General features: G+C 38.4%; 1 protein-coding gene across 6 annotated transcripts in view; it reads left to right on the top strand.

The window, feature by feature from the left end:
- The window catches only part of MYO5A (myosin VA), a 98,107-nt gene that overhangs the window by 57,865 nt on the left and 14,119 nt on the right, over positions 1-26,123 (top strand). For 2 of the 6 annotated variants that reach the window (XR_010921319.1, XM_067555852.1), the window contains 14 exons: positions 59-167; positions 3,155-3,366; positions 4,308-4,464; positions 6,205-6,444; positions 7,050-7,298; positions 8,367-8,460; positions 9,652-9,800; positions 10,613-10,726; positions 13,999-14,142; positions 15,041-15,094; positions 15,861-16,088; positions 19,438-19,538; positions 22,228-22,426; positions 24,207-24,281. Coding sequence is in view for 5 of the 6 variants with exons in the window: in XM_067555852.1 (XP_067411953.1) it covers positions 59-167; positions 3,155-3,366; positions 4,308-4,464; positions 6,205-6,444; positions 7,050-7,298; positions 8,367-8,460; positions 9,652-9,800; positions 10,613-10,726; positions 13,999-14,142; positions 15,041-15,094; positions 15,861-16,088; positions 19,438-19,538; positions 22,228-22,426; positions 24,207-24,281 (2,125 nt within the window). In the remaining variant the exon portion in view is untranslated. Of the gene's footprint in view, positions 1-58; positions 168-3,154; positions 3,367-4,307; positions 4,465-6,204; positions 6,445-7,049; positions 7,299-8,366; positions 8,461-9,651; positions 9,801-10,612; positions 10,727-13,998; positions 14,143-15,040; positions 15,095-15,860; positions 16,089-17,560; positions 17,570-19,437; positions 19,539-20,159; positions 20,241-22,227; positions 22,427-24,206; positions 24,282-26,123 lie in introns of all 6 variants that reach the window. The other 4 variants (XM_067555853.1, XM_067555854.1, XM_067555855.1 and 1 more) reach the window with 4 other exon arrangements.

The following is a 26,123-nucleotide window of genomic DNA, read 5'->3' as shown; positions in this document are numbered from 1 at the left end:
TTTTCATTGAGAGAGGTTTTCATTGTATGCCTAACACCCTTTCTGTTTCTTGGTACAGGTGGACATATCAAGAGTTCTTCAGCCGTTACCGTGTCCTGATGAAACAAAAAGATGTCCTTAGTAACCGAAAACAGACATGCAAAAATGTCTTAGAGAAGCTGATTCTGGTAGTAGAATTATAGCTTTTAAAACCTAGAAATATTGCTTGGAATGCTGAATTATACAGAGAGCTTTTAAAAATGTGTGCTTCCCCTCTACAAATTTGAAAATAGTCACGTTATTATTAGTTGATAGGAACATCAAACAGCAGCCAACGCTAGTTTTGGGAAATCACAGTCTTTGTGAGTGTCATATTGTTTGCTGGGCTGGGTGACATTCACCTTCCTTTTTGAAGCTTTCCAAGCATCAGGCCTTGGCTGCTATTAAGGATAAACAATTCTTTTTATTGTCAAAGAAAAACGGGAAGGAGGTTGAGTGAGTGTAAGTCACTCCAGTATTGCTGTGTGCAGGATGTGGGTTTGATTCTGCAGTCTGGCAGAGGCTGGGACGATGACAATTTTAAGCCCTGGTGGTAGGATGGAGTGCCTCACTTAATTTAACAGCAAGTTGTATTAACCTTCAGGGTATAATCATCCTGAGGGTTCCAATATGCTCTCTCCTGTTCCAAACAAAAATCCTTCTACCTCCTTAATTCCACTTAGCACTGTTGGCCCCTGCCACTGCCCTACCACCTCTCAGCTGTCTCCTGCCCTTCCTTCCTACATAGAGATGCTCTGTGCAAGCTCCCTGACTGCTCTGGTGATGTAGCCAGTTTCCTGCCTAAGGGAACAGTGGTAAAAATAAACAGCAGGAAAAGGAGACTTTCCAGCAAAGGAAAGGCAGGACTAAGAGTACTGACTCAGCCCTGCTCCCAAGGGCAACAGCTCCCCCTCTTCCCAGTACAGCACCAGCAACTGGCTCCCTTTAACCTTTAAGAATTAGCTATTATTTAAATCACCTGAGTACAAAACGAACAAAATCAGTAGTTACACAGAAATTACTGTGATCCTGGGGATTAGCCAGTGTACTAAAGGTTAATGCACATCAAAGACAGGCTGCAAAAAAGGATCCCATTTACTTCTCAACCAGAAGGTGGTTAATCATGATGACACAGTGCAAGGGATAAATGAGGGAAAGTAAAAGCGCACAGATGACTTGCCATGGAAATTAAAATCAGAAAGCCAGCTAGCTTGCTGAGGTGCAGAGTTAGTATTAGGTAATTGTATTATAAAAATAAATAAGCAGCTTATTTTTTCAAGATGCCATTTAATTACATTTGTGTGTATATGCTGTACATTTCATGTGAGTATATTCCTTTTCTGGTGTGTTACTAAAAGCATTCTAAGCAATAGGAACAACTGGAACTTTTCATCTGACTGCCAGTGTTTGCATACTGACATCAAATAATAAGCAATAGTACCTTTTAAATAGCCAGGGTAAAGGCTTTACCTGTGTCTTTGTGTGTAAATTTCATGTCACAGTACACACACAAGATTTCAGGCCTGTTTTTCCACCTGGATGGGTAAAGTCACATCACATACTACTCCCCCCCGTGTTCCCCTCTCCTCCCCCCCAGGTGTGCAACAATCACTCAGATGTGCTCTGTTAGTTTTATTCTGTACAATTGTACATTAGGGATGTAAAAATTAGTTTAATTAAAAATCCGTTTAAACAGCTCTTACTCACGGGGAGCTGAGCCGAGCCCAGCTGCGGCTCCCCCGACTGGACTCCATGCCTCCCCGCCACTCACGGAAGCCCAGCCCAGCTACGGCTTGTGCCCCCCCGCCACTCGTAGGGAAGCTTGTGGGGAGCCGAGCCCAGCGGTAGCTACCTCCTGCTGGGCTCCCCTCTTCCCCACCAGCAAGAGCTGCCCAGCTGCTGTTGCTGGCGAGGAGCCAACCCAGCTGCTGCTCCCCCGCCCCCCCCTCTCCAGTTTAAACAGTAATCAGCTGTTTAAACGTTTAACCTTTCACATCCCTATTGTACATGAGTGTGGAGGCACACACATTTCCCCCTGGCTAGTAGGCCTGGTCCTCAGGCTAGTAGGTATCAAGTAACTTTTTCAAATCCCATCTAAAACGTTTACACTATGTAACACAGCTCAAGACTGGTGACTGAGGAAGGTCAGATATCAATTTAAAAATAGTTCTTTTAATTCTCATTTCAAATACTGAGGTTTTTTTTCCTCTTGTCTCATCAGTTTCACTAGTGTTTCCCTGCAGTTTCATGAGAAATACCAGCTGTTCTGATCCTTGAAGGCTGAATGTAAACAAGGCCCTTCCTGTTTGGTTTATAATTTGTTTAGAATTTTTTGGGAATGTATCAGTGTTTATTACAAAAATTAAGAAAGTGGGTGAAAATAATTGTAAAAATTCACTTTACAGTGTTCTGGGTAAATGTTGGGTTTAATATTGGAGGATGGGAGGATGGAAAAAAGCAACAAATAGAGAAAGGAAAGAGAACTGAAAATTAAAAGCTGTGTTTTTTTTTTTTTAAAGCTGCGGTTTATTTCGTGAACTGTGCGTGCATGTGTTTCTTCTTCTATATTACCTTACTTAACAGACAGTCTGACATTTACACTGAGACTAATTTATTATCAATGTACACCTCTCTCTAATGTAATATATAGGATTTTCTAAACATAATCAGTATTTTCATGTTCCTGAGTGGTCCAAAGTTTGGGTGAAAATCAGCTTAAAAAAACCTGATTTTGTTAAACCCAAGGATTTTTCAGTAAAAACCAAAAATAAGGTATCTTAAATATAAGCCACATTTGGCAGAGGAAATATCAGTCTTCAGTTCTTTGACACGTTTTTTAAAAAATAACTTTTTTTCTGGTTCAAATAATATTTCGTGATAGACGAAAGTTGTAGCCAATCCTCACATATATTATACCTTAAGATTCTGCTAATTTCTTTGCCACAAAGTTGTACACAGAACATAATAGGGTAAAAATTCGTGCTTACTTGGCTAATGTAAGTCCAGATTTAGCTAAAATACTAAATGGGTAGTTTTACCTCTTTACTGACTCTGCTTTCAATTCAGCCTTTGTGTCTTCCTTTTTATCCACTCTTGTCCAATTGTGTTACTGTTCATATATTTCCTTTGAAAATAGGACCAGGATAAGTACCAGTTTGGTAAGACAAAAATATTTTTTCGGGCTGGTCAAGTAGCTTATCTGGAGAAAATAAGGGCAGATAAGCTGAGAGCTGCCTGCATCCGCATCCAAAAGACAATCCGAGGGTGGCTGATGCGAAAAAAGTACCTGCGCATGAGAAAAGCAGCCATCACCATTCAGAGATATGTCAGAGGGTACCAGGCACGATGGTAAGTAGCACACTTGGGGAAACTTACTCTTATCTCAGTTCACATTTCTTTAACTAGGGCATTTAACTGTAAAGAGCATCTTCTGTCTCCTTGAGCTGATCACTAGGAATTAGTTTGTCAGCATAATGAAGAAAGTAGACTAGAATGGGCATTTCTATGAGAGCAGTACCTGCTTGTTTTGACCTTCAGGAAGAAATGGCTATTTCCCAGCTGGATAACACCTAAGAGGGGTCCATGTTCTATGTTTGTTAAAGTAGAGGAAAAGAAGGATTAGGAGATCAGTCTGCAGGTCAGGTGTTACTTAGACTGAATCCTGACCTGCCTTCTTCCTGCCACAAAACCTTGTTACATTTCCACTGCCCTCCTAATGTGATCTCTCTCTCTCTGCTCCTGGAGAACCTGTCCCTCAGGCCAGGATCACCAAAGGGGAGACAGGCCAGCTAGGAGCAGGTGGCTGATGTGGGCAGTGAGGGAACCAACTGAAACCGGGGAGCAGGCAGGTAGCAGAGGTGAGGTGGGAGGGACACGAAAAGGAATTAAATTGGGGGTGCTTTTCCGTGTTCTTGCTGAAGGAATAAGAATTAAGGGTGGATCTATTTCTGTTGCGGGATAAATTAAAGAAGGCTGATTAATGAAAGCCACCTTAAAGAATGAGGGAAAGTGATGAGAAACTGAGAAGAAGGTGTCAGGTCCCCCGTGCATTTTCCGAGGATAAGTAAACACTGCCTGGGCTTTCAGGGTTTTTTAATTTTCCCATGCTGCTGTGCAGGGTAGTAGTAAGCAAACACTGTACCATTGACAGTACTGTAAGTCATCTAGAGTGCAATATGTAGAAAAACTAGCTCTTAAGAAAGAGGGTCAAGTCACAGGACTGGGAAAACGTTATTCAAGGGTTATAAATAATATATGTCAATTTTGTTTCCACCACGTTTCTTTGTCAGCTATGCCAAGTTCTTGCGAAGAACCAGGGCTGCCACCATAATTCAGAAATTCCAGCGCATGTGTGTGGTTCGCAAAAGATACCGTCTCATGCAAGCTGCCACTGTTGTTCTTCAGTCACACTTACGAGGTTACATAGCCAGGAACAAATACCACAGGGTAAGAAGATCCAGTGTTTCTCTGTTGCTGTATTTCCAAGCACCTCCAGATTAGCCCATGCTGTAGTGTTTCCAGGGTGCTTTAAAATGTGTGTGCCAATTGTCATACCTTTAATGCACACACTCAGTGCTACTGCATGGACTGAAATAAACCTCAACATATGAATAATATGATACAATGATCAGACAGCCAGTCATCGAGTCCAAAGTAATATTGCACGCACACATGAACCAGATGAGTAGCTTTTCTTAATCCCTAATTTCTGTGATTCTATCAAACTCTAAAAAATGATTGACGATGTAGTTTTGATATTAGTGAGCAGTTGTCTGATAGAATACAAGATTAAAGCCTTGTCTTTCTCTCCGTCTTCTTTTACTTGTGCTGGTCTCAGTTTGGTGAGAGGTTGATAGTTCTGTCCTAATGATGATGATGAGACATAAAGTGACTGTTTAATGAAAAATTAACAGCCCTCATTTTAGAAATTAGGCTTTGCTTTTAAATATTACAGGGCTGGAAGCAGAATTACTGATAAATTGGAATTTTGTGAGTTAGACAACATTTTGCACAGCAATTGTTTTGCATTGAGTTTTTCAAAGGTCAACTCATCATTCACTGAAAAGTTGTCCTACAGAGTTGTACTTCTTCTCAAGTTAATAGATGTAAACAATATAACATAGACGCCTACCAGTACTTGTGTTCAAAATGCTTCTCTTGTATTGATCAGAAGAATTGGGCTGAAAGAATTTCTGGACATTTTAGATTTGTACTAAAAAAATGTGCAAGTGTGCACATGTGCACACACCCATGCATATATAGTATGTAAATTTAGGACCTCCAGACCTTGGAAATTACTGAAACTCAGCTGTCCAAAAAGTAAATAGAAAATTTGTTTGAATGTGCAAGATTGCTGACTAAAACATTGATAACTCAAACTCTGAACCATTTTTCTCCAAAACTCAATTATTCTTTATATTTCAATAAATGTTTTAAAGTTTCCACCATCAACTGTTCTGGAATTAGGAGAGTGCAAAATTTCTGATTGGAATAAATGGGGAGGGAGGAAAGTATTCCTTTAATGTTTACAGAACTCAAAAAAGCTGCACCAACTTTGTTTGATCTTTGACCAAACGGGAAGCATTAAAAAGCATAAAAAAAAGTTTCTATGAGTTAGGATTAACTTTAAAAAAAAAAAAAAAAAAAAAAGGGGGGGGGGGGAATAGAAATCGGAACTCAACTTGATAACAGTTGCTACTACCAACTGTTGTAATGCACAGGAGGTTCATGTGTTTGTGTATATATTTGGAAGAGACTAAACAATAAGTTGCTGAATTGCGGCCTGATAATAAAAGGATATAGTAAGAGCAAGGTCTAGTCTTCCGTACAACTTCAGGGATGGATTTGTTATTTTGTCCATAGGTATCTTATATTCTTCTAATTAACAGGGATTTTATATTAACACAAACCAATACAAATGTCCCTGGTTGCTTCCTTCCATGTCTCTTTCCCTTCATTTTAGCTCTCTTTCATTTCTTTCCCCATCGTCTTCCCTTGCCCTTATGTTAATTAATTAATTAATACTGATTTCCTGGTCCTCTCCTGCTGCCCTTCTCCAGCAGTTTCTCTTTTCAGCCTGATGTGTCTCTAGTTATTATCTATGTATCTCTCCTTGCAGAACGTTGCTAATTTTGTATAAATACAGAGTATGGCTTTTTCATCTACTGTTTTTGTTTTTAAACACAGATGCTTCGAGAGCACAAGGCCATTATTATTCAGAAGCACATGAGGGGCTGGCTGGCTCGTGTACGCTACCATAGGAGTTTGAAGGCGATCGTTTACCTGCAATGCTGCTACAGGCGTATGAAGGCCAAGAGGGAGCTGAAGAAGCTGAAGATAGAGGCGCGCTCTGTGGAACGCTACAAGAAGCTCAATATTGGGATGGAGAACAAGATCATGCAGCTGCAGCGTAAAGTTGATGAGCAGGTAATGTCCCAAGAGTGAATGGTCAGAAGTCTCTCATCATCTGCCTCAATAATTGAACAAATATTTGGCAATCGTTGGAAAAATACAGTGATTTTTGGGAGCTGAATTTTTCTTCAAAAGGGTTCCATTTTCTTCTTTGATCAGGAGAAATATCCCTTTCCATAGAGGCAATAGTGGATCAGCCTAGATGTAAATCAGTAGATAATGTATTCGTAACTCTTTTTTCTCCTGTTAGCCAGCATTGAAAGAAGATATATGGTCTCTTAAAAAGACCTTTAGGATTTCCACCTAAAGCATTACAATAACATTATTTTAAGTGGAAGTGCTTTTGATAATGTCCATATAACATCTTTTTTTCAAATAAGTGGTTCACGGCATTGAAAGGAAAACAAGTCTGTTGCTGGGCAAGCCTGGGCTCTGTCTGATTGTAATCTGGGACATGTTTAGAGGCTGCTGTCTTGCTGCCCCAAGCATCAAGTGGTCTGTTGATAACTAGAGTGTTTCAATCTGTCAATATAGCACCTTTCACCAGCACTAACGTTCTGATTAAAACAAAGCCAAAAGCTGTTCTAAATGCTGATATGTCTGCATTCTGTTTTGCAAAGAACAAAGACTACAAATCTCTGCTGGAGAAACTAACTAGCCTGGAAACCATGTACAACACAGAGACTGAGAAGCTGCGGAGTGATGTGGAAAGGCTTCGCATGAGTGAGGAGGAGGCTAAGAATGCCACCAACCGTGTCCTCAACCTCCAAGAGGAGATCACCAAGCTTCGAAAGGAGCTGCACCAAACACAGTCTGAGAAGAAGACAATTGAGGAACGGGCAGACAAATACAAACAGGAAACAGAGCAGGTAGAAACTCCCTACCCCAAAATACTACAAAGTTTTAGGAACAGCTTATCTCTGAAAGCCCCGTTGGTTTGCTATTCCTGAGATCTTAGAGATTCACAGCTATTAAAATGATCCTTTTTCTTTTGTTGTTCTCGGGCTGAGTACAGCATATGGAGCAGTAGAAGAAGCTGCTGAATGGAGCGCTCCTCAAAACTAGAAACATAGTGAATTGATCTGATCTCAAGCTGAATGTGTCCCCCCAAAACAATACATTTGTTACTTCCCCACTCATCCAACCCACATTTTTTTTTGGAAATCTGTGTGGCAGCCAGCCTCTGTCAGACTGAAAGCATGTTACTTCAGAACAATTAAAAAACACAATCATTTTTCCATTTAAATTTGTTGAGTTTTCTGGGTCCTTTGCTAAAAAGAGAGTTTCCATAGACCAGTCTTGTAGATGTCTATAGGCCTGGTCTACACACACAGTATTTGTACTAGTATCAATGTGTCAGTTAGGGAGAGCAATAGTTGTTGATGCAGTTAGACCAATACAACCCCTAATGTGAATACAGGTATGCTGGTATAAAGGTGCCTTATTCAGGTATAACTGTGTCCACACTGGAGGGGTTGCACCACTTTGGCTAGACTAGTATGGTTAAAGCAGGACAACTTTGTTTCAGGATAAGCTCTTGAATCACGCCATCACCAAATCTTAATAGAGGCATAGGGCAGAGTCATTGAATCTGTTTCTAATCCATGTTTCTTTAGATGCAGTACAATTTAAATGACCTGCTTCCTGGAAAATAGTATAGGCATTCTGGGCTCTAAGGTTCATTTTCACAATCTGATCAGAAATTCAGTGTGTGCTGTGTACAGGAGAGAGTGCGATTGGGATATGAATTAAAAAGTGAAGGTGGCACTTTAGCTCACTGATCTTACTCTCTGAAGGACAGTTAAAAACATCTAATTTTGATCTCTTACTACAAGGATTCAGTGGAATTAGCCCCTTGGTGCGTTAGGTGCACAAATTAAACACATTCCCATGACTGAAATCCTCATCCTGAGACAAACATTCTTCCGTTTTTACAGTTGGTATCAGAATTAAAAGAACAAAACATGTTGCTGAAAAAGGAGAAGGAGGAGTTGAATCGTTGCATACATGATCAGGCCAAGGAGATGACAGGTCAGTTCTGTTCTCTTCACTTGCTTTTTATTTGTTTGTTCCTTTGTAAAGCGATTCTCTCTCTCCAGGCACTGGCACTCAGATCTGGCTAATCTGCTGTGGTTTGTGAACTACATTTCCCTTTAGAATGAAATTTACAACTGGACCATATATGCTATGCAACTGTTGACAATTTGAGTGTTAAGAATGCCCAAATCTATATTTAAAAAAAATGAAACTGATTCTGACTGTTAGTAAATATAATTAATCAATTGGGGCTAGATTGTCAGAAGTAGTCTACTAAATTGCGAATGCAAATTCCATACCTGAATGCGCGGCCAGATATTTAACATACAAAGTGGGTAATTGCACAATCAAATTCTTTTTGAATGCATAAATGTGGTATTTGCACACTCAAGTTGAAACAACTGGGCTCTGTATATGTACAGAGCTGAAATGGATATCATACTGTTATCCAGCACAGGGCATCTGAGTTTTGATGATTGCTTCTGAATCTACTCTCTGAAAATTATCTTAATTTCTATTAAGAGAAAATTAAATCCACTTTATTGCAGTCTCTCCACCACACACACACCACCTCCTTTGTAGGGTTGTCTGTTGCTTTCTAAACTCTTGTGCAGCATCATATTGCATAGTATACTTTGCTCTTTGCATTATCCAGAACATCGGAGGAAACCACACACAGACCAACAGCATGTTTTTCTAATAGCGCTCAAACAAATAACAGATGTATTGTTGCATCTTAGTAAGTGATTTTGTGGCGAAAGATTCAGAAGACCCAAGATTACCCTCATTTTACATTGAAGATGTGTACAAATGGAGATGCCATCTTTAGATACTAGACTAGTGTAATACAAAAGCAGAGTAGGATAAACAATTTTACTGCTGCCACCCCAAATTATTAGGTGGCAGACAATGGAGAAATGATTTAGATTTTACTGACTGAGTGAATCCTTCTATTGTTACCCTAATGAATTTTTTAGCCTTTTATGTCTTTGATGCAACAATTTCCTGCAATGACATTAAAATGGCATAAGGCTTCTTTTGTTTTTAAACAGCACCGTTTGTACAGTTTGTGTTCTTTGCATACTTATGCATACAGTATCTCACTTTATACTGTATCTACCGAATATGGACATCACAGATTAAGTGTATCTTGTTCACACTTCGGTTTCATGTTTTTGGTGACAGAGAACATGGAGAAAAAGCTTATTGAGGAAACGAAACAGCTGGAGCTAGACCTGAATGATGAAAGGTTAAGGTACCAGAATCTGCTGAATGAGTTCAGCCGCTTAGAGGAACGCTATGATGATCTGAAGGATGAGGTGAATCTGATGGTGGTGAGTGATTTAAACAATAGGAGAATTATGTGCTGTTCGCGGACTGTATTTTAACAAAACGCAGCAAAATAATTTAGGGTCAGATTCTGTTCAGAAATCTGTGGGCATGGGAATTGTTTGCCTGTATGCAAAAGCAGAATTTGCCCCTTAAACCTTAGCTCCTAATCTGATTTCTTTTGCTCAACCAAAACACTTCATGTCGGCTAACCTATTTTTAAACTCCTTTTCAGATCTTGTGAAGAACTTTTTGTCTTAAATTATGTGGGGGCTTTAAAATCTTTTCTGATACTCTGTTAGTTGTAGCTACATGCTTTATTGATCTCATTTTTACACTGGAGTATTCAAACATGCTACTCCCCAGTTTACTAGCCCCCCAGTTTAATTAGTACCAAATTTATTCACTTTCAATTTTGCAGTAGTTCTAAAGCTTTTTGTGTGTATGTAGCATGAGGAATTGAAAATCATAGAGTGGAATATATAACTTAAGAGTTTCCTTGCCTCTTCTGAATCCTGGGCTGCCACTGGCTTCCCTATATATGCATGTTTCCCTTCCCACAAAACATTACATTATTGCTCACTTCTACTGCTCCCACAAGCAAAATTTTCATAATGCAGAAGAAGCTGACGTTTCCCCAGAGTCTTGATTACACAATGTCATCCATGTGCCTAGGCTTCAGGTGGCACAGAGGAACAAGTATCTCAAATCCCAAAGTTATGATTGTTGTGGAGTAAATCTGAGCACTAGAAGCTAAGCACTGGGTTAGGGCAGGTGACTATAATGCTGGTACTGACTCATTTTATTTGCACTTCAGAGCATCCCCAAGCCTGGGCATAAAAGAACAGATTCCACACACAGCAGCAATGAATCTGAATATACATTTAGCTCTGAGATTACGGAGGCAGAAGACTTACCACTGAGAATGGAGGTAATGTTATAGAAACTACAGTACTTTTCATTGATCACTAGCAAATCTGTGCCCATCTTTTCTTTGTGACTGGCAAATCTCAGTATCAAGAATCTAATGCTTTAGTCCTCCATGTCCCATTTTCTTTGAGTGACTCAGCATATTGTGTATCTCCGCAATCCTACATAAAATGGTTTCAGTAAAAATATATTTTTAATTTTCTTTAAATCACAGTGAATGAATATAGGGTAGTTGGTCCCACAGGTGTCTGATTTACACATGTGAAACAGTTGCCTGGCAACTTTTGCAGGCACAATCAGTTGCATGCTCAAAAGTGAGCACTCAAACACAGTTTGAGGATGGCTGAAAAGAAACCTCTATACACTATATTTAAAAGCTGAGAGAGGCACAAGTAGCTAATCATTCTCCCAATAACTAACTAGGGAGGTAGCAACAAATATAGTTGCTGAGTACTACTCAAGTTTACAAAACTGCTGCATCAGTGTCATAAAATGTCATGCATTTCTCATGCACTTTGAGTGAAGTTTGCGTCAATGGAAACTGGCCACTCAAAGTTCTCTGTGTCACTTAAAGCCCGAGTTAAAAGGCTGTATTTGTGGGCCCTTTTCTCTGGGGTGAATTTCACTTTCAGTGAGGAGAATATCATGTTGAGGTATTTTTTTGTCTATGCCATACAGAAGAAGAAAACTTGAAAGGTGTTTCATTACTGTAACCTCTAGCATGCATTAATTTGAATCTTGTGTTATTTGGAATTTTTCCAGAATGATTACTCAGCTCTTCTACTGCCTACGCAGTTACACCTGAATTATTCATAATTAGTGCTATCGGCAAGTCTTTCTTAACGTAATCCAATTAAAAAAAAAAACACATAGAAACGTCTTATGACATGACTACAAACATGTCAAAGGGCCATCAGATTCATGGGCTGACCTGTGCTATGCTAGTGAGGAGATGGACAGCATTTTCTACTCAACTTTCTTTTCTTTTAGACTTCTGTCTCCACACTTGACTGTGGGTGGTTGGACAGCATGTCACTCCTTCCTCACCTACTGAATAATGCTGATTTAGAGGGGCTTTGTCAGGTGTCTTCATAGTTGGGTTTTACTGACTGCCATTATTGTTCCTGCAACTCCTCCTTAGACAGACTGTTGAAATCAAGTCACATTTTGAGTAGATCCTCCAGATGTCATGCATTTCTATGTCAGTTTTTCATAAGAATGGCCATACTGGGTTAGACCAGTAGTCCATCTAGCCCAATATCCTGTCTTCTGACAGTGGCCAATGCCAGATGCTTCAGATCAAGTGAACAAAACAGGGCAATTATAGAGTGAGCCATCCCCCTGTTGTCCAGTCCCAGCTTCTGGCAGTTGGAGGATGGGGTTGCATTCCTGATCATCTCAGCTAATAGCCATTGATGGACATATCCTCCATTAATTTATCTAATTCCTTTTTGGACCCAGTTATACTTTTGGCCTTTACAACATCACCTGGCAATGAGTTCCACAGGTTGACTGTGCCTTGTGAGAAGAAGTGTTTGTTTTAAATCTGCTGCCTATTCATTTCATTGGGTGACTCCTAGTTCTTGTGTTCTGTGAAGGAGTAAATAACAGTTTCCTATTCACTTTCTCCATACAGTTCCTGATTTTATAGACGTCTATCATATACCCCCTTAGCCATCTCTTTTCTAAGTTGAAGAGTCCAAGTCTTTTCAATCTCTTCTTATATGGAAGCTGTTCCAGACACTGACCATTTTTGTTACCCTTCTCTGTATCTTTTCTAGTTCTAATATATCTTTTTTAAGATATGGATATGGGTGAACAGAACTTCATGCAGTATTCAAGGTGTGGGTAGCATGGATTTATATAGTGGAATTATGACATTTTCTATTTTATTATCTATTCCTTTCCTAATGGTTCCTAACATTCTGTTAGCTTTTTTGACTGCTGCTACACATTGAGCAAATGTTTTTAGAGAACTATCCACAGTGACTCCAAGATCTCTTTCTTGAGTGGAAACTGCTAATTTAGACCCCATCGTTTCATAGGTAATTTACTTTGTGCTAGCCTACTGATCTCTATGGATAGATGGAAACTGATATGTGTAGTGGCATATAATAGCATTTCTCATGAGATCCAAATGTTTTTTCTTACATTGACTGGCAGCCTTATTTAACCGCTGTGGTTTTTTTTGCCAAAAAAATGCTTCATGGCAATTTTGTTCTTTTGAATGTTAATGAATAAAGTAACAGGACTGTGTACACGCTGCAGCAATTAGAAATTAAATCTCCATTAATTTAACTTATTAAAAATGAAAAAACAGTTAAACCTAAAGGCTTACAATAGTAAATGGTATCCAAAAAAGTAGAGAGAATTTCAAGCCAGAACCCCAGATTTAAACACCCTCCGTCTCTGCAGAATTTGTATCTGGTATTTTTTGTCATTTGTGATCATTGTATACTAAAATGTGATAATGCTTTACTTGCCTTATATTACTTGCCTTATATATGCACTGTTGTATATTTTCTAATATTCTTTCTAGGCTTTAAAAAATCAGGGTGCACTCCACAGTAACTGCTTAGTCTTCATTGAAACATGATATGCTATAAAATATTTGCCTCCAACAAGTTCCATTACAACTTTGAATTACAAATGATGGCCTTTACACCAGGATACCAAGAGAAAGCTAGTTGATTAATCCAAGTGTATACAGTGCAGCTATAATAGTATAAGGAAAAGGGCAGGAATGTACCCAAATCACTGACTTCTGGTAACTTTTATATTTAACATCCCAGTTTGTGTGGGTTGCTTAATGGTGGGTCTAAATAAATAAATTTTGTAGTACTTTGCTTTTAACTAAAGAACCTAACAGCAATAATAATTTTAAAAATTAAGAAATGTTTGCCTGGACTTAAAGTTTGTTTCATAGTGAGTCTAACCACAAACTTATTTCTTTTCTCCCTCCCCCCTCCAAACAAGTAAGAAAAAGAGGTATGATTAATTAGACTTTATGCCTTAGAGTTAGTATCTAGATCTTTCTGCCTTTAAAGCTCTAGGCTAGATACCTTTGATACTAATCGATTCCTTTTAAAATAATCTTTTGAAGGTTAATGATACATTTTGCAGCCAGTATGCAACTCTCAGAATCAAGTAACATATATATGCTCCCAATCATTCTGTTTCCCCAATCTCTCTCTCTTCTCTTCTCACAATACCCTGTGCTCTTGACATGGAAAGGTGACACTTCTTGACTCCATTGTGTTCTTCCTCAAGCAGGAGCCAAGTGAGAAAAAGGCACAGCTGGACATGTCTCTGTTCCTCAAGCTGCAGAAACGGGTTACAGAGCTGGAGCAGGAAAAGCAATCCTTGCAGGATGAACTGGACAGGAAGGAGGAACTGGCTCTCCGCGCCAAGACTAAGGTAGAGTGCATCTAGCCAGTCACATGAGGACCTCATGTTGTTCCCACCTGAGTAACACGCAGACAGTGTAGCCTGCTGAATGGTTTGTATAAAACCATCTATTCCATTAGTACTTTCTTTGGCCAAACATTACAAGCCTGACTACCTAAATTCAGGCTCCTAAATCCATGTTGTGGCATTGAAAATAAGTGGACGGAACTTTGAAAGACAAGGTGGGTGAAGTAATATCTTTTATTGGGACTACTACTTTTGGTGAGAGAGATGAGCATTTCTGTGGGGCTGATGTTGTTTTTTTCAAAGGTGCTAAAGAACCCATCACTGAACTCAATAGGAGCTGAGGGTAATTAGTGCCTTTGAAAACTGTGATGCTTGTGTTAAGTGCACTAACACTTAACACTCTATTTAAACAATTCTTGTTCTCTTCAGTATTTACCTTACAGAAAGAATCAAGACAATGAGTTTGGATCTTTATCCAGATGTAGGGGATTTTTTTCAGGCTTGCCTCTGATTTACATTCTTGAAATAATTCTAGAAACTTGAATCCTATTTTGGCAATCCTATTTCTCATTTCCCTTTCGTTGATGGATTTCTTGAGCCTCTTTGCATTCAGTATTTAGAGTAGATCTTCTCTGTCCCTGTTCAGTAACTTTACCAATTTGCACCTGATTTTATTTATTTATCTATGATAAGCACAAGAAGTAAATGAAACAAGGTAATGTAAACATTCCACACACAACACTCAGATGTATAAGGCTAAATATATTGTATTCAGTTTCCCAGAAAAGATGGCTTTAACTCATGACTGCAAAAGGCACATTCTCCTTTTTCTGCCTTCACTCTTGTTAGTAACAGTTGAAGGATGGGATTTATTTTTACTTTTGTCTATGTTCTTTCCTAGGAGGAGGAAAGGCCCCCAATAAGAGGCGCAGAGCTGGAGTATGAGTCACTCAAGGTAATTCCGGATCGGAGGCTTCTAGTATTTAAAGGATTAGAAAGAATGTTATCACCAGTTACACTAGCTAGGATAGTGAGTAATATCACTCCTCCTGCTTCAGGACATAAGTCAACAGGAGGAAGAATCGGGAAGAACCTTCTCAATAAACATTTTATGGTATAATTGTCCACTCTGAGCCATAGGAGGCATGGCAGGGGACTACACTACAGGAAGAGCTCCTTACACACGGGGAGTTCTCTGCAGGCTGGTTAAACTGGGTTTAAGGCCACTTTATAAAATAAATACACCCATGTCTTAGCCTATGGCTTTGCTGATCTCATTCATACAGTGGACCATACCAAATAGGTGATTTATGTCCCATTTCCATAGTTTGTTTGAGAAAGCCACGTGCTGCACACTTCAGCATCTTGAGAGCCCTGCTAGGCCCAAGATGGTTTGGGTCTCATAGGAATTATTTCAAAATGTTTTGTTCAGGGAAGAATAGAGGAAGAAGAGGTTAATGGACATTTTTCAGCTGAGCCTGTATGGGATGTGTGTGATGAAGGGATTTCTGGTTTTACATCTGAGACAAAGGGTAGACCAGTTAGCGAAATCCTTGTAGGCACTGTTCCCTATGGCAAAGAAATCAGAGGAAAGGGAGAGATTTTCCCCATAGTGATTCATAGTTTTAACACTTCTATCCTTTGTTCATAATTCTATTGAACTGTTGTGGAGAAATAGAAGGGGTTGTGCTAAGTGATGGGAATGTCTTTATTTTTTGCAGCGTCAAGAACTTGAATCTGAGAACAAGAAACTGAAGAATGAGCTGAATGAGCTGCAGAAGGCTCTTATGGAAAAGCGCCCTCCAGAGGTGACTGCTCCTGGTGCCCCTGCCTACAGAGTCCTCCTGGATCAGCTGACCTCAGTAAGTGAGGAGCTGGAGGTGCGCAAGGAAGAAGTCCTCATCTTGAGATCTCAGCTGGTGAGTCAGAAGGAGGCTATTCAACCCAAGGTAAGTAATAGCCTGCAGATGTACTGGGAAGTAAAGTTAAATTGCAGCATTGAGCTACTACATTTTACCTGGCAGTGTTGTGATGATTTTCTTATATGGGGAGGGAAACTGGTTTGGCCCAATCTACACATGGTCCTTTAAAGCCGTTCTAGGGGTGAGCAGGGGTTGTTATAAGAACACAAAATCAAAATAGACCAAAGTGGAAAATTCCATTAACTAGACTGATTTCTGGCCTGCAAGCCAACTGTTTTCCTTAAAATAGCTATAGTTAGTCTGACCAGGCTGATTTATTGACATTTTGACCAAGATCTTCAGAAGATGATTATTTACATAAGAAATTGGCAAAGGATTTAACTTAGAACTTAGTTAAACTGCCAACAATATTTCTTTCCCCTGACTGCTAAGTGCATGCTTAATTGTTAACTTTATTCTGATAAAGTTCTAAAGCCTGGACATATTTAGAGTTGGCAGCAAAAATAATTGAAGAGCATTGATTGAAATTATGCTGTATTTCTGGTGCAGAAAACTCAGAGCCCCCTACCCCTGGCATTTAAATTACTTAATTGGTGAGCAATGCAGAAATCACTGTCAACTGGTTGGTGATGAAGCATGAACTGTACTAGCCCCTAATGAATATTTAGTTCAGTTGGCAAATTTACCACAGTTCCCAGAAGTCCTCCTATAAACCCCCCAGCTCATAGTTCAGTAGGAGGTAGCAGGAAGTGTTTCTTCCAGATTTAAGTCTGAACATAAATGATCACCCTTCTTTGTTTCCAAGTAGCAAGAAAGGGTCAAAAGGATAATTTACAATGTTTTGCATAGTCCAGCTGAATGGTCCATAGTTACCATGCTATTTTATCAAGAGCAAGATGTACCATCAAAGTCCCCTGAAGTACATATCTTCAAGGAGAGTAAATCCATAGTACTGATGATGAGATATTTAGGATCTTTCATAGTTTCAAAAGCGGACTCAGCTTCAAAGTAATAGCTCTTCAAACTAAAAACATTAGGAGTTTGCAAATAACACCAAACAGGTAGACATGGTCATTGGATTGGAGGAGTGAGCCATCCAGAGCTTTGTAAGACCACCGTGGACTGAGTGTGGAAATTGCCTTTTTCCCCTGATACTGAAAAGGGATGTTTGCCCTCATTTTAAATATACTGAAGGTCTGTTATACATGGGCTGTGCATGTCTTAATTTTTAGTATAATTAGTTATAAAGGGAACAAAACCTGTTAATGAGATATTTTAAATATTATAAATAAATCTTAGACTAAATTGTTCCTAACAACAAGATGCAAGTGTTGTTTTGACACCTGTATGAATACAAAGGAAATAAAAAGGTGACCAATGGGGTGGACAACGATAAGTTTGCAGATAATTTTTTATTGTTAGTTTGGACAGCTATGGCAGGAACAGAATTTGCTGATTAGTTGTTTCTCTTCTTTCCTGTTTGCTGATTTGATTACCAGGAGGATAAGGTAAATATTTTTTTCACTGCAGTAAAACGTATTTCTTACAAGCTAAAAACATCATGAAATATGAAATATGTTTGAGCTGTCACTTCACTAGCTCACAGATAGCTTTGAGATGTTTGAAGTTTAGTGCTCACACTTTGCACTAATTGAAGAGATCTTTCTCATATTCCTTGAGGGAACAAGAAGAGAACTAATCTGGAAGTCCTTTAAAACAAACATATTAACAATTCAGAGCTAAGATGAAACTGGTAGGTTATGGTAACTTAAAGATGAAATTAAAATTCCCTTGAATTTATGCAGTCAGTTAAATTCATGTATCTTATCAGAGGTGTTTGTAGAATAAGAGCAACACAGTTTCAAGAGAAATTAGGAATCAGGTCCCTTTTAAAGAAGGTAATACTACTACTATATAATTTTGTAAATCACGCATAAGAGTCTATGATGCAAACAATTGCATTGCTTTCCAGTGTTCGTTTGTAATGTGTCAAAGGTAACACACTCATGACTTACTGTAGAGCACTACAACCTAAAATGTTGGCAGGACAGGCTGAAAGCTTGTTGATTAGAAGTTTTAGGTACAAGGCACAGAGCCAAGAAAGAAAGAATAGTTATATTCCGGACATTTTGTCTGTAATGAAGGCCTTTCATTCAGATATTACTATGACTATACCATGAGCAGCAACCCTGGAGATCTGAGAGTAAATAGCATTTCTTGCAACAACACAATGATCAGAATATTCACGTACAGTGTGTTGCAGATTGATTGGGCTGGCAGACAGAGTTATAGCAGTTTTACTTAAAAAATGTAGAATAACATCGTAGTTGCTATAATAATTCCTTACCTTTATGGTTTTGCAATTGGAAAAGATTACTCTGGGCTAACAAGGAAACTGGTAATAACTGTAGGGAGGTCATATGCTTTGTCACTTCTCATACTATAAGGCACAAATCTGGTAAAACTGCATTCTAAGTGTACAGACCTATGGTGCAAATATCTTCTGTGCAAGCTAAGTCTTAAATGCTTTGTAATAGTCTTGCTCAGAGAAGTGGGACTTAATTGTTGTGAGAGAGAGAGAGAAATGTCAGGCTTTAGTTACTGGGATCCATTAAAGTCATGTGGCTTCAGTACATTATCATCCACATAAAATGATACAAGATTAAAATCAACTTGGCAGATGTGGCTGGAGAAATCCAATAAAAATATTATTGAGCTTATCTGAAGAAAAAGGGAAAATGCTGTAGCAAAAATTGAACTGTGCATCTTGAACTCTTCGTTGAACAAGCGAGGTGGTGATCATCTCTTACTTGCAAAATTTGCCAGTGTAAATTACAGCAGACTTTCCAAAGTAACCTTTAAAAATGTGTAAAGGTAGAAATGGAAATTATTTGTGAGGTTTCAAATCTGATTTTAATGTCACCGTTTATGAAGCATAAGTAGCAATGAAATGTATTTGTGACTTGAACACATCTTTTGAAAATTATGTTGCTTATAGTTAAACATTATAAGATGACAGTTCATGAGAATTCAAAATAAAATGTGAATTCACTGTTTCATGAGGTTTATGTTATTCCCTTTAGATGTTGGGGAGATGAGGAGAGGAGGTAAAGAGACACACACACACATTTGGTAGATAGAGTTAGAGATATTTCAGTTGTGTAGGGTACTTATTAAAATATAGTTTGTCTTTATGAAATGTAGAGGCTATGTACCAGATTCTGTCACCCTTTTTCTCCCAAGCAGAACTATTCATTTCAGTGTGGTTACACAAGGAGTAAGGTGCCATTCAACTCGAGTAAAGATGGCAAAATCTAGCCCTATTTAATTTGGAAGTGTTGAACCTTACCCTGGAACTAAATTTTTTCCCCCACAGAATACTATGACAGATTCTACAATCCTCTTGGAGGATGTACAGAAGATGAAAGACAAAGGAGAAATAGCACAGGCATATATTGGGTTAAAGGAAACAAACAGGTATGTTTTCTCTTTATTTTGCTTATCATAATAACTTTGAGCCCACTTCTTTCTCACTTATGTTATGCCATACTTTGAGTTGCATCAAGATGAGACTGGAGTCCCTAAATGCATTTGTATTTGGGGTTTCATGTATTTTGATGGGTAAGACTGCTATTTGTAAAATTCAAATTAATGCTCTAAATACTAATATATAAATGCAAAATCAAGCTTCCCAAGGTTTCCATCATCCATGCTTGTAACTGACGCGAGTGCTAAAATAATCTGTGAATGATACCCTTCTTTTTTTGTGTGTGCCATTCCTCTTGTCTCTGGTAACACTTCTCTAGCAGTTGTCATTGCAATTTATAATTATACATATTTTTTAATATTATGAAATGCAGCAAGCCACACTGTTCTTTAACATTCAGAATGCAATTGCTCAGTTAGTGAAACTACGTGCAAACAAATTCATCAATATTTTACTAAGTAGCTTTACAGCTGTATAGATTAAAGTATTGTGTACCATGTCGCCCATTAATAACTGTAATTTAACATTTACTTCCCATGTTAATGTGTCCTCTCATCACCATCATGTATTCCTTTTGTGTTTTGCATTTTTTTAAACACTTTGCTTGGAAGACAATCTCTTCAGGACTATCATACGCTGAATGAGGATGGAGAACTATGGCTGGTTTATGAAGGGTTAAAACAAGCCAACAGGTTACCAGAATGGGCTTTTCTTCATTTTGCATTCTCTCTTCTTACTAACTATGCCCCCTGCTATGGAATTGCTTTAGCTGCAATGTTTCTTCTTAGTTAAAAAATAATTTATCATACTCATTTTCTACAAAGAATAGAAGAATTACTTAAAGCCTGGTCTGTGAACCTTTCTACCTGTGAAGGTATGCCATTAAAATCTTAAGATGGCTGAAGCAGTGAAAATAGGATCCAATACAAAATGTGTACACTGCAATAGACAATATAAAAAACCTGCAGTCCTACAACTGAAATGAAAGAGTCTTTATAACTATATGCTACTTCTTGTGTTTTGAAATGGTTTCCTTTATGGTTTTTCAATTTGAAGAAGCACAGTGATTTCATTGATTTTTAATGCTTTCGTTTAAAAAGTTTCTGTGTACTTTTTATTTTCTTTTAAAGATTTTTCTTGTTACTTTCCTTATTCTGAGGTTAAGTAATTGTACACAATGATCTTGGAGTGGGCAATGCTAAAAGATATGTCCATTCAAAATTTAACTTTCAAAGATAGGAAGAAATTTTCAAATGATAGGTTGGCATGTAAAAATGTGTGTACAATGACTGCAACATGTGCAAATGTGTGTTCAATGCTAGTTGGGCATCTAATTGGCCAAGCGCACATAGCATCTTGTAAGCAAATACAGTCACTCATTCACAGTGTGTGTTCATCTTTGAAAATTTTCCTAGAATGTCCGTAGTCTTCCATTTGTGAAATCCATTAGTTTAGCATTGTTTTTAATCCCTATACATTTACAAAGTAGCAGCTACCAAAACAGATACTTTGTAATGAATGCGGTTAACTAATGTCTTTCCTTTCCTTGTGCTAACACATCCTAAACCTAACCTTGTTTTGTAAGTCTGCTAAGCACTAATTTAGAATAGTGAATGTATTGCACAGAGGGATGGAGAGTGGTCGTTTTGCGTCTTTCGTTTCTTGTCCTAGCGCTATATAATCCACAAGCGCTAGAGCAAGAGACAGACTGCTATAAGGTAAATGACTATTTGCCTTCACTTGCTTGTTCAACTTTAAACTTTAACTTTAAACTTGTCTGCCTTATTCATATTTAAACCCTGAAGGTGTTTCTGATAGAGTGTCAACGTCACTACTAATGCCATTTCCTGCATGTGTACATACCCCAAAGAGTGAATCATAGCACTCGAAGGGTACGTCTACACTGCACCTTCCTTTCAGCAGCTGCCAATGGTGTGTAATGTAGACGTAGTCTTATGCTACCTTACAACGACAAATTAATTCACACAGCACTTATTTGAAGTAAGCAACTAGGTATTCTCCCCATTTCACGTGTGGAGAATTTAAGACCCAAGATCAAAGAGTGAGTCAGAGGTAGAGCCAGGATTTAAAATTTAAATTCTTGGGTCCCAATCCTGTGTGCCATTCCCTAGCTCAAATTTCTAGCACACATAAGAATCCTCCATTAAATTGTCTAATGTATGTTTAAGTATCAAATCAGGCTGATTTATGTTCATTTGCAGTTGAATGTTTTAGGTTCTAACTGACCAGAATTAACCTAGAAGATGATTTCTTTGTTAATACCATATGGGCCCTATTTTAAACAAATAAAGCATTTTCTAAATATTATTTTACCTATTTAAGCTTGGAAAATATTCTTGGTTCCTGTAGAAACATCACCAGACAATAGAGATTTATGGATATATTACATGTGATGGCATGTTTTCAGTACTGCCAATAGATAGTACTTGCTCAAACACAGAGGAAATACAAATCAATGTCAGCATTATTTTGCTGCCTCTCCCATTGTTTAATAATTTAATCAGAAGGCATATTGAAGGGTTTAAAGAGTATTCTGCATTTTTCCTTGCAAGTCAGCAGCTAAATATACCTGCGCAGCAACTAAAGCTTTAAACTTCTGGTGAGAGTTTGGGATGTTCATGTTAAATGTCTTGCTCAGATCTTGCTGGGTTTTTGTAGGCTCCTGGAATCTCAGCTTCAATCCCAGAAAAAGAGTCATGACAATGAGTTGGAAGCTCTCCGGGGTGAGATTCAGAGTCTGAAGGAGGAGAACAACCGCCAGCAGCAGCTTTTAGCACAGAACCTACAGCTGCCTCCCGAGGCCCGGATTGAGGCCAGTCTACAGCATGAGATCACTCGGCTGACTAACGAAAACTTGGTAAGGGAGATACTAATGCGGTGTAAATGCTAGGAGATTTAGAGGGAGAGCTATAGAGACACATACATTGTCACCAGTTTTCAAGTGGGAAATTCCCAAGGTTAATTGCATGTTTGCAGTAGATTTTTGCAGGTAGGGTGATACTATAATAGCTGAACTAACTTGCTAGTGATATGACTACAAAATTCATGCTGTTGGGGCATAACATTTCAGCCCATCATATAAAAGAGGAAATTTTTCTGGTATGAATTTCAATACCAGCACTGTACTGGAGGTGGCTCTCCAGAGCTCCTGTTACAGTTCCACCACCAAATTGAAAAGATGGTAGGGCTAATTATCTGACATCTGATGCCCCTCCTGTAGGGATACTGTAAATTAGCCCTCATAGGAGACTGTTATCCCTGGGGTTTTCACATAAACGTCTGTAAAGTAATTGCCCTGGAACGCACTAAATTACACAGAGTGTCAGGTGTGTTTTTAGAAAAACTCTGAGGGAAGGTAACCTCCTAAGTGTCTTAGAAAGTCTCTGTCTTCCTCATTCCCCTATCTCAAATTACCTAGGTCACGCACTGCACTATACTGTATGTTGGAGGAACAAACATTTCCAGGAAGTCTCTTGGCCAAGTGGGGTTACCTCCTTCCTTGGTTATTTGACGGCATTTTTGTGTGAATGAAAGAAGAAATGAACAGATTCCCTGGCCTGTCATCCTTTTCTCTTCAAGCACATGCTTTCTGGTATACAGAGTTCATTAACAGGCTAATTAAGGGGAATTTTCTCTGGGATTCCCTTGCTGAAATATTGCAGGCACATTGTCACTCATTACCCAAAAATCTTTCTCCTATAATGTATTTTTCATAGCAAACTGAGTTGTGCTGCCTTTAAGGAGAAAGGAAGTTTTCCTACCTGTGCTCTGACACCGTGGTCCCCTATTCTAAACAAAGTGAGAGATGTACTTTCCCATTTCCATATATCACAGCCATTCTTAATGTACAGTTACATTTATAATGTCTGAGGTTTTGACAGAAAGTGAGAGATAATAAAGGTGATGGGCTGAAGATAGTGGTCTTGGAAGTAAATTCATGATTGAAGGTTTTTACCAGTTTATCCCAGCCGTAACTTTATCCCACTGGAAAAATTAGATAAAAGCTTTCCCATCTGTATAGCTCTTCCTTTCCCATACTTAGTCTGTATTTTGGTATCTAGCTACCTTTTAGAGATTGTTACTCAATGGATTCTAGCCTTCCAAGATAACACACAGTCACATCATTCCAACCCAGAGGAATTTTCTTTTCACATCCAAGGAGGGAATATTACTTGCCACATTTAGACTCATTCTTTAGGAATCTGCTTCTGCTGTTATAGTATGATAAATCCATGCCAGGTTTCTACCACCTGTTGGATAAAGTGGGAAAGAATTAACAGGATTCCCTGATGTGATCAAAGTATCTCAATGTTCACTGCATTCCCATAGTCAGTAGCGGTAGTGAGGTTTATAACCTTCTGACATAGGTTCTCCTTTACTCTCACTCTCACTGTTTTATATTATTAGTGACATTAATAAGAATTGACTCTTTAATAACTAGCACTCATGTCAATTCATCTAACTCAAACATTGCCTATGGCAGATGAAGGAAACAGGAGCAGCAGGACACAAAACCTAAACTATCTAAAAAACCGAGCTTCTTAATCTTGTTTTAACCTGACTTTATTTGTACAGTGTTTGCTGACATATCAGTGTCTCAAAGAGAGGAGAGAAAAAATCTGTACCTATTTTTTCAGTTTTATGAGGAGTTATATGCAGATGACCCCATGAAGTATCAGTCCTACCGGATTTCACTTTACAAACGGATGATTGTATGTAGATCACGTAGACCCCATTTCTCTGTTGTTTGTTTGCTACTTCCGAAGCACTAACTGAAGAGCAAGCTGGCTGCCTTTTCTTCTCTTCAAGGAAATCTTCTACAAAAGAGCTTCACTATGTCAATTTTCCCCCCACAGCTTTTGTTGTCAGTCTTTAGTGTCATTTGTGTAAGCATAATGTCTCTTTTTGATACAATTTGTTACTAACCTGAGACTTGTAGCGTGATCAAAGCAGTTTAATTTTGAATATAAAATTACATTTTAGGATAAAAATTGGCATCCTGAACATGAAGCTTGTGATGCTAAGATACTTGGTTTCCAAATTTACTCTTTGCTAGAAATGTTAAAGGAGAAATGTTAAAATCTGACTCAGCAAGATTACAGGCTGATCCAACAGAGACTATTATATATAGTGCCTACGAAAATGAATAATCCTATTGAAGCCTGTGTTTAATAAGACTACTCACAGCTGTTCATGTTAGGGAATGACTGTAGGATTTGGTTCCTTATATGAAACTGTGGAGTCAATTTGTGATAAAGGTGGTGGAATCAAAATACTCTGTTGAATATTTACTCTGTTCAATTTTTTAATTAAGATTTGCACAAAGTGCAAAAACAAAGGAGAAAAGAGAAAAATAGATATTCATTTATGGGTTTCCAAATCTGCGTGAAAAGCTCACAAATACTTATTTTGTTTAGACGAACTATAGAAAAGTATCTTTTTACCACACCTGTTTGTTGTGGTGTGGAAATCAAATCCCTTGTTTGAGGGAATTTGAGAAATCAAATCCCTAGGTTGAAAGCAGTCTAGTGAATCTAGACACATGTCTTTCTTTAATTTTAATAAAATATGTTATAGCTGGAGATAAGGAAGTCAATGGGAATTTTTTGTTAACTATTTTAACCACTGCTGTGAATATGAACTACCACTCTGTCTTATTGGCTAACAGACCTTTAACCTGACTACTGCAGTTCATCATATTTTAAGTGGTAAACTCTTTGGGATACAAATATTAAGACCAATTTTTTGCCTGCTTCCCACCAATTGTCAAAGACTTGTTAATATTCTCCAAGACATTTAGTAGCTTCTCTGTTGGGTGCTTCTGGTTCAGAATGTACATGCTACCTCACATAATAAAGAATCAAGATTTATTCAGTTGCTTTCAAACTCTTAATTTTAAATGGCTTTTGAGTTTTTCTGTATTCATGTAGTCTTCAAAGACTTTCCACAAATTATTTTAAACTTTTTTTATTGATGGTGTTTATTCAGAACCACAATGTGCGTTCCAAAATTACAAAATGGCTGGTCCCTTTTTTGAAGCACTTGCTGTTTCAGGGCTTGTCTATACAGCAATTTAGTGTACAACAAGTGCCGTGTAAATCTACAGTGCACCAGCCTGATGTTCACTAAATCACCATGTGGACCCTGCTACCGTGCACTGGAAGTTCCATAGTTTCAAACATCAGTAGGTCAAAGCAAACTGGGTACTCTCAGTGCTCAGTAGCAGAGTCCACACAGCAATCTAGAGTCTGGCAGGCTGGTGTGCTGTAGATTTACACCCCAGCTTGCTGTGTACTAACTCTCTGTATAGTCACACTCACTGTGCTCTCTCTTATTTATGGCATATTATTATTACTTATTATTATTTGTATGGAGATTGTGCTTAGGGGCCAGTCATGGACCAGGACCCCACTGTGCTAGGTGCTGTACAAACACAGAACAAAAAGATGGTCCCTGCCCCAAGGAGCTTACAATCTAAGTAAATGTGAAGACAGCAGGCAGAGGGTGATATGGCAGAGAGAAAGGATGAGGATTACAATAAATATGTGATTTGT

Source organism: Emydura macquarii, unplaced genomic scaffold (assembly GCF_026122565.2).
Source record: "Emydura macquarii macquarii isolate MOO-44397 ecotype Brisbane River unplaced genomic scaffold, CSIRO-AGI_Emac_v2 contig_1644, whole genome shotgun sequence".
Taxonomy (NCBI): Eukaryota; Metazoa; Chordata; order Testudines; family Chelidae; genus Emydura; species Emydura macquarii.
This window is presented reverse-complemented; position numbering and strand designations above follow the sequence as displayed.